This window comes from Lygodium microphyllum, chromosome 8 (genome assembly GCF_053477565.2).
Source record: "Lygodium microphyllum isolate KBCC chromosome 8, Lygodium_microphyllum_v1.1.10, whole genome shotgun sequence".
NCBI classification, from domain to species: Eukaryota; Viridiplantae; Streptophyta; class Polypodiopsida; order Schizaeales; family Lygodiaceae; genus Lygodium; species Lygodium microphyllum.
In genome coordinates, this window is record NC_141142.1 from 40,659,524 (window position 1) to 40,668,911 (window position 9,388).

At 38.6% G+C, this 9,388-nt stretch overlaps 1 protein-coding gene across 1 annotated transcript; it reads right to left on the reverse strand.

Moving 5' to 3' along the window:
• Window positions 1-4,627: 4,627 nt before the first annotated feature.
• LOC148032193 (large ribosomal subunit protein eL31-like) lies at window positions 4,628-5,580 on the reverse strand. The gene is made up of 2 exons (XM_087682826.1): window positions 5,422-5,580; window positions 4,628-5,058 (listed from the first exon to the last, which is right to left on the reverse strand). The coding sequence occupies exons 1-2, from the start codon at window positions 5,505-5,507 to the stop codon at window positions 4,782-4,784; spliced, it is 363 nt and encodes a 120-aa protein (XP_087538952.1). The 5' UTR covers window positions 5,508-5,580; the 3' UTR covers window positions 4,628-4,781.
• Window positions 5,581-9,388: the final 3,808 nt, after the last annotated feature.

Below are 9,388 nucleotides of genomic sequence, written 5' to 3' on the forward strand. Positions count from 1 at the left end.
TGAATATGCTTCTTCATTTTTATTCGAGTGTAATCCATGCCTTTAGGTACAAAGAGATTTAAATACATACAACATTCCCGCTTAGGTTTCTTCAACACTTATTAAACATAGTATAAACACAAGTATAAAGAGAGAGAGATCAATGAGCTTTTTGCCTTCACCTCTTAGTCTTTTGGCTTAAGTTTGATCCTAAGAACCTTATGGTTCCTTCCTATCCATATGGCATATAGCTCTTCCACCACTATGTGAATATGCTTCTTCCTTTTTATTCGAGTGTCATCCATGCCTTTAGGTACAAAGAGAAATACATACAACATTCCAGCTTAGGTTTCTTCAACACTTATTAAACATAGTATAAACACAAGTATAAAGAGATAGAGATCAATGAGCTTTTTGCCTTCACCTCTTAGTCTTTTGGCTTAAGTTTAATCCTAAGAACCTTATGGTTCCTTCCTATCCATATGGCATATAGCTCTTCCACCACTATGTGAATATGCTTCTTCCTTTTTATTCGAGTGTCATCCATGCCTTTAGGTACAAAGAGAAATACATATAGCATCCCAGCTTAGGTTTCTTCAACACTTATTAAACATAGTATAAACACAAGTATAAAGAGATAGAGGATTCTAGTGTAGATAAGAACTTCCTTCAAACAATAGTTACCTAGACTCAAAAAGAAAGAGTAATTTCAGTAATCCAAATGACAACTTCAAGTATCTCCTAATGGATTATTCACGTGCTCAATAATCAAAGAGAGAGAGGGAGTGCGGGAGGGAGGCCTTAACAATCAAAATAATATTATTAGGATTTCTAAACTACTACAAATGCAAATACACAAAGAAAAATTGTTCTTAATATTTGAAACGATACTTGAAGAGTTTTTTCCTAATACATATCAAAGCTTCTTCAAATGGCTCATACAAACACATAGATACAGATTGTGAGAAGAAAAAGAAATAGGAAAAGAAACAAACGAGAAGAATGAGAAAAGTCTATGAATAAAAAAGAATATAAATCTTGAGAAAAGTAATTCTAAAAATTAATAAGATGTTAAAACTCAAGAAATTTGCTTTTGAGATCCTAATCAATTTTTTTGGAAATGGGACTATTAAAGATGAGAGGCAAGGGAAGAGAAAAAAATGAGATGTAAGGTCGTTATTTGATGACAATGCAACCCTAATCATCCCAAGAAACTTGGAGGCTTGATCGGAATTTGTGAACCTAGTGCATTGCACTACTAATCTACCACTGACACTATTTACACTACTACTTTAAAGCATACAATCATTATACCAAGGATAGGAAGCTACTACTCTAGAACCAATGCTACACTAGAACTAGCTTTATTGATCTCATGCTAGTGCAAGCCCTCCCAAGGTACCATGATAGGGATCGACACCACTCTCCCAAGGTTGATGCAATGGAATAGTTAATTCTAGGGAGCAACAAATCCATTAATCCTAGTGAGCCTTATGTTTACAAAGGGTGATGTCTATGAACTATGAAGCTAATTCTCCATCCTACTACTACCAATCTCCCACAACTCACACTCACAACCAATTTAAGTGCAATGTAGTACAACATATGAAGGAATCTAATGCTTGTCATAGTTCCATACATGAGCTAACTTCATTCAAAGACTTTGATGGGCTACATTCCCTCATCTCAAGGCTCCCTAATCTTTACACTTCTTGTAATGCAACTAGAACATTACTATCCCTCAACATTCCTAGTGCCATTCAATCAAGCCAACAATTTTTTACTAGGAACTCAACTCATCCAAAATTGAATTGATCTTCAATTTACTAGCCTTTTTACACTAACTAGCTTTCTTAGATGATCCCTTCTTAGGACTCTTAGAAGTAACTATGAACATCTCATTAACCCAAACTACAAATGCCCACCATCTGGCCAAATGTTTAATCACCTAGTTCTAAAATAGCCACAAAGCATTCCTAATATTTCATTGAGCCAGTCACAAAATAAAAGAAAACATGCACTATCTCTCTCCTAAGGTGGTAGGCTTTATTGTGCTTGTTACAACATTACATAGCCTCCAAAATTTGGCCACGTAGTGTGCCATTGGGGCCCAACAACCTACACTACTGTATCCAACATTCTTATTCCTTGATATGACCAAAAGTTTTTTCCAAACACTAATCACCTCTACCAAATCATAAGTATTCATTGGATTACCCTCATTGAGAAGGCAGAGTAGCACCCTTTCTCTACCAAGAATATTTAGATTTGTTCACTTGTACATGCAAATCTTTTGCATCCTTCTTCCTAGATAAATTTCAAATACTTCACTGCCTTCAAGAAGAATGGTAAGGGGACAAATGGGGCAATCAACATTATAACACAAAAGGGAGAGTTACTAAGGGTTGACATTGGAACGCGTGGAAAAATAACTATCGCTTCTCAAAACAAAAGTGATTAAAGAAAACAACAAATAGTGTACATTAAGAGTAAGAAGCATCATCACCACTTTCGGGAATTGCTAGACGAGCCTCAAAGTATATTCACACTCCATGTTGCATCAAAATTCACTTTAGAACAAAATCCTACAAGTAACTTCTCTGAAGATAGACAGCTAAAGAAATCAACCGACCAATAGTGCAATACACCTTGGATAACCACCATCACATTTAGCACATCATTGGTTGGGGCTTTGGTGATCCTTGAACCTCTCAAGATTTGAATTAAAAGGGCACCTTCCCCCTCATTGTAACTATGATTGGGCCTTCATCCCAATTTCTTGATCTTCTACTCCCCAAGCCTTCAACACTAATCTTCTACTTTTCAAAAATAAGAGTTGGGGCCAATAGTGTCACAAAAAAGGTTGGGCCTGACTCAAGATTGAGGGCATCAATGGAGGTCACAGAGGTTGACAGTGAGGCACAGAGGCAATGATTTAGTGATTAGCTCAGCAAGCATGCACAAACCGCAGTGACTTGCAAATCTAAAATTTTTGTACAAGGGCCCAACGGTCTGAAAGCCCCACAAATACATTCATTTGAGAAGTGAAGATATAAAAGCCAACCATCCCCACACACATTCATGCAAACCTTTTAGCCTGTTACTATTCTTTTTCAGGGGCATTACTTTATTGGCCCCCCATACCCTACAGATAGATGCATAGATCAGTCTACCAAATTTAAAACAGCCAAGCATTGTTTATTCCAAAAAAACATGCCTATCAAACAAGTTTGCAGTAAACTTTTAACCAACTGAATTACCCTTTAATTGCAAAATTTTCAACTGGCTTGTGGACTCATTTGCTTCTCTCTATCTGCAATTTTGGTCACTTCCCTGTGATCCATTTCAGATGCACCATGCAACTCAGAACTCCAGATAATTTCACAGGCTACAAGGTCAATGTTGACTTCATTCTGGTTCAAAAACTGTGTTAGGTTTCTTCATAAGAACCACAGATCATCCACTCCAAACTAAATTGGTAACATTGAATCCAACCAAAGAGGCATGCAAAACTTCATGATGCCCTCAGTAGCCCAATGCTGCTATGTAAAGCCCAGTAGCAGTTGCATTTGTTTTGGCCAGTGTCATATATGGTGGCAACTATAGCTGCGAACCCACCACAATTGAACTGACCAAAGCCACGACTGAAATGGGATTTTAACAAAAGTCTTAGCATCCAAGAACCCTGAATGTATCCAGAGCTGATCCATAGTGCCATCATGTGCAGGTTGCAGGTTGCAGGGCTCCAGGAAACACACCTATCAAACAATTACATTGTCAAGCAAGGGCAGTGAAACCCTGAGGCTCCGTGAACCTACCTGTATAGAGCTTTACATGATGAAGAGAGTAACACACATGTCTTACGAGACATTAGACATGATGGCATTCCCCCTCAAATAAATGTGACATTTTCAGTATAACAAATCATAACCTTATGCGCACTTTCACACTCATGCGTTGACTTTCAAAACCAAGTTCGATTGAAACAAAACCCACTCCCCCAAACAGCTGGAACTCAGCAAATCAATATTTTTACCTTTTATCTAATGACAGACATTGTTACTGCCACATCATTTGCATTTTGGATTAAGAGATACTTACAATCTAATACATCCCTTAATATGCAGCCTAGTCTGAACTGGTCAATCACATTAAGTGACTCTTGAAAAGAAAGTCAAAGTGGACTGTTCCCACCATTAGAGATTAAAAAGCTTATACCTGACTTCACACTGACTAGCTACAATGATGCAGCCGAGCTTCAGAGACTGCTCGCAGTTACTTTCACTTAAAATCTTGAATTCATCAGGCAGATGGGCTCAATGCCACAAATATGATTTTAGACACTCCCAACATCCGACCTGCTGCTGGAAGATGCAAGCAACAGTAGAAATCAAGGCCACAGCAACTAAAATATGAACTTGACCACTACTCCAACGTTTTCGGGATACCAGTAAGAAAGATCTAATCGTACAACATGGAATATGACGTTATTATTACCACTAAAGCATGACTACCAACCAATATTAGTGCATTACTACTAAAATCACTGCCACGACCTATGCAAGATAAAAATAAAAAAAGAGACCAATACAGAAGTACTTTTAGAACAAAAGAAACGAATTATATCAAGCCCAAAACCTGAAACCAGTAAATGCAAGGATATAACTAAGATTGTTGCAACAAATACGACTGAACAAAACCCTGATGCCGACTTCATTAAGTTTCCTCATGTCAGCAAAAACAGCTCTCAAGCTGTGAATTAATGACACCCTATCAAAATGATTACATGCCAAGCGTGTGGCTTAATCTTCTTCCACGACCTTTGTGCCCAGGTTTCTGAAACCTGTTGCAGGCAAATCTGAGACAGTAACATATGAGTACAGATCTTCCTTTGCATCCTCCTCGACGTTGCGCTTCCGCGCAATGCGCACCCTGACGCGCTTGGGAACATTCCTAATACCTCTGCTCCAAAGGTGCTTGTTTAGCTTCACATCGATACGGACATCGGAAGTTCCCATCTCCTTCTGTGCAAACTTCTTGATTTCCTTCACAGCCTTAGGAGCTTTCTTTTTGAAGGTGCTGCAGAGGCATCACAGAATACAGTAAAATGAGATGGAGATACGAGAGACTGCAAGCATCTCTGAAAGACATAATAAGAACCGCCATGCCGTGGAGACATGGAAAACAGATTCCGTAAGGACAGACTCCATATCACACGGTCAGATAAGGTGAAGCTTCCATAGGGCCAAAGCTCAAAAAGGATCGACTCAGACACACGGTAAGAAGACCTAGCAAAGCTCACGCGGACTGTAAGCACACTCGGGCTCCCCATGACACGATTTAATCGAGTTCGAGCAGAGCCTACCAAAAGTGCAGATCCTGCAAACACTTCCCCGCGCGGTTTCGGTAAAAGAGGGGAAGAGAAGGAAGCGGGAAACTTACCAGCCATGGAGGCGCTTGTGCAGATTGATGGTGTACTCGCGAGTGATGACCTCGTCCTTGTGGCTCTTCCCCTTCTTGTCCACCATGGTTCCCCTGTCTGCTGCAAGTTAGGGTTTCGGAGCAATGTAAATGATCGCGAAAAAGAGAACTAAACAGGACCAACGCTGTTCTTTTTGTCGAAAACCCTAAATCTTGCCAAGCTAATAGTTTATAGGAGGAATTTGTTAATACTTTTTTTTGCCTTATAATTAAGGATGTACCCAATTAGATTTCCTCATTGTGCTTATCAATAAAATCCGTGCTTATTGTGCCTTATAAATTGCTAAAATGGCATTGCATATTTTCCAAAAAGAAAAAAAGAGATGGCATGTAATTGGAGAACTCCCAAGGAGCAAGATATGTGAGTGACAAACTCGTTCAATCCCTAGATACAACTAGCTTGATTTGCTTAAATCTATATGGGGTACTTGGCACCTTATAAACAAAATTTGTGTCCCAAAAAGAACATTGTCATTTTTCATGGTTAGACAAGAGGGTAAGTGGGTGCTACATGAGGGCATAGATGGTGTTAAATGAGATGTTAAGAGTCTTGAGATTACAATATATAATTATTGTAGATATCACACATGTGTGTGTGTGTGTACTTTGGTATCGAATCAGAATCCACTCGTATGGAGGTAGTTGTGCGCTTAAGTGAGGTACTCTACAAGTGATTTCTATACTCTATGGCAATCCCTCGCATGTGTGGCATCATGACGATGTAATCTGGAGATGTGCTATATGTTGTGGCTTTCTTTGAATAATATAAGATTCCTTATTGATACATTTTGTATCCCTTTCTTTTGTGTCTACTTTGACCAGTTTTCAACTTTCCACTTAAAGTCCCATGAAGGTCCATAACACTTGATATTAGAGTGACTCTATCACGAAGTTTTCTTACTCGATAAGGGAGTAGGGTCATGATTACCAAGGGGGTCCTGATGAAATATGAAGTTGACCCTTACGTGCCAACCAAGCTATGGATGAGCCAAAGCTTCATAAGGGATTGTAATTGTACCAACTAATATGATAGCCAACTAGAGAGACCTACAAGTATGAAAGGACACCTCATTTGAAGAGGAATTTGAGCTTTATCACACGCTCAAAGATGCATATACAAAGTGCTACTCAAACACATCCATCAAGCAAATAAGATGAAATGATGTACAAAACCATGTTTAACAGTTCAATTTTACTTAGATTCAACATGAACAGCATAATGTACAAGGCTATCGAGATAGATTACATGCACAACGAAAGGAGTAGAGATAAAAGGGGTGGGGGATCACAAGATTCTCAACCCAATAGAAGCAATATAGAGCTTAGCACCACTCGAGACATTTTGGCCACTTTTAGTCAGTAGCAATAATCTCTCGAAGCTAGTGGAAACCATAAATCAATTGAGGATATATCAACACAATGTTGACTACATATACTATGGTGGAGTCACCATCACATGTGCCAAACCTAGTTGGGTTTACATTAACTGTGGCCGCTTTGACCATGAAGCAACTTATTGCAAAGTTGAAAGATCCTACACCATGCACCAACATTGGATATCAATAATACAAAAGAGGACTTCTCTACCAAAGACCTCAACAATTGGCTTTACCTGCCCCACAAATTGGATACACCAAGAGTACATATCCATCCTTTAGGGATACCAAGACATCCAAGGTATAATGGTAACTCACCCACTACGTAATGCTCCTTTTTGCTACATGGAAGAACCATTAGAATAATAATAATTCACAAACCCTCATGTTAGATACAACAAAGAGGGCAACATGGTCCTCATGGACCACCGCTCTATTCAAATGATGATGTTAGGATGTGGCTAGGGGAGAGGCGTTATTAATGCTTGTGAGACCATCGAACATTGGAGCTATGATAAGCCTCAATATGTGTCAACAAAGTGCCCACAAAAAAAGGATCCTCTCAAGGACAACATAGCCGATCACAAAATGTGTTAAATATGATATAACTCACATGTACCAAGATTCAAGATTGCCCTAAGTGAAAAACAAAAACGAGTAAGGCAATTTTCCCTCCATTGAGTCCCTTTAGAGCTAAGATTATCAATGATAAAGACGCTATCCAAATCCCTATGAATGTGATAATGAGAGCTCAAAATAAGAAGGAAAGTGTGAGTATTACTTGTACCCTCTGTAAACTATAGGTAGGGGTTTGGAAAGAAGAGCTCAAAGAAGAGAAACAATCATGTGGATACCAGAGTTTCTTTGAAAAAAAAAATGCAATTACTTCATTTCTTGAGAATGTGAAAACTACCATGTACAACAACACCTAAAATTAGAAAGGCAACCACCACCAAAGTAGGTAAATATATTGACCTTGAACATTAATTAGAAGAGATTGATATGATCAAGGACTAGTTTAATGAAGCATAAGCCAAACATCAAGAACAAGAGGTAGTGGGAGGCATGAGTGCAGTTGGCCTGTCTAGCATTGCACAATTGTCAACCCCCATAGGTCCCAATACCTTTAGGAGACCTACCTCCAATATCAACAGGAATAAGAGGAACCAAAATCAATGCCATCCAAGAGCATAGCTAGAAAGCATGAAGAATGAGGAGTTTCCAATTGCATGTAGACATGAGCATCATTGCAAAACCTTGGGCTCCACAAACATAACAGTCCCATTGGGAACATTACTGAAAGGTAATCCAGTTCATTAGAGAACCTTCAAGGCATGAATGAGGAAATCGAAGTAGAAACAAAAAAGGTAGCACTATTACAATTTTGATTGAGAGTAGCCTCTAGCCAACTCCAACACCAACTTTAGGAGCACTACTAGTAAATACATTCTACGAAGAAGTTGAGTGTCATGTCATCCTTCCAATTAAAGACCTGTGTGACTCAATAAGAAGAGGAATTATCAACATGGTAGCATGCATTACCATGGTCAATGAAGTTTGCATTGAAGCTTAGGGGAACCCATCTACTAAGATCATGTTATTATAGCTAAGGATTTAAAAGTCTACCTATAGGGATGCTAAAAGACTAGCTAATCAAGATCACATGCATTACATTCTCTTTAAATCTTATGGTGATCAAAGGAGTAGACTATGACATGTCCATGGATGCAAAATGCAATATTAATGGGGAAATGAGGAAATGGATTAGTGTTTCCACGCAAGAGGAAGGATGCACTAAGAGTTGAAGCGAAAAGTTGCAAGACAACTATAATGGACTTAGGTGCTATCTCCAACATGCTAAGAGAATATACAAGCCGCCTATCTGCACCTAAGCCATTAAACAAATATATTACTTCTTCCAATAAAAAAATGTATGGGTGCACACACTTGAAATCCTAGATTTTTCATTTATGGAAGAGGAAGAGTACCGCAAGGCCTGTGATAGAATGATTCAAAAGGGAACCAAGGAACCCACCACGGACTTGCTTAAATCATGTCCATAATCAATTTTAGTGCCAATTCTCATTATGAGCCTTGAACCATCAATTCAACCAAGAATAAGGAGATGTCAACCCCCCTCTAACAAAATAGAGCTTTAGAATATGCTTTCTCAATGGTGATGGTCCTTGAAAGACAATTCTGATGCAAACTTCAAAGAAATTTTGAAAAATCCTAGTTAGGAATGGACAGATATTATCAAATCTTATCTAATTACCATAATAGACTTGAAAAATTTGTAGTGAAAGGATAGGACTCTGATGAGGAATGCAATAGAAACCTGAGAAAGAGGAATCAAATCCTACATCCTCAAAAGTTGAACGTTTGTTGAGTGATACTAGCATAGTCAATATCAAAGCTAAAATTAAATAGCTAGAACACCTTGAGGTCTCGGATCATGAACTCATAGATATAAGCCCACATACCTCATACCTACCCTTGAAGCCCTGGTGACTAAAAAGGGAGAAAATCAAGATCTTAATTCCCCAAGGAAG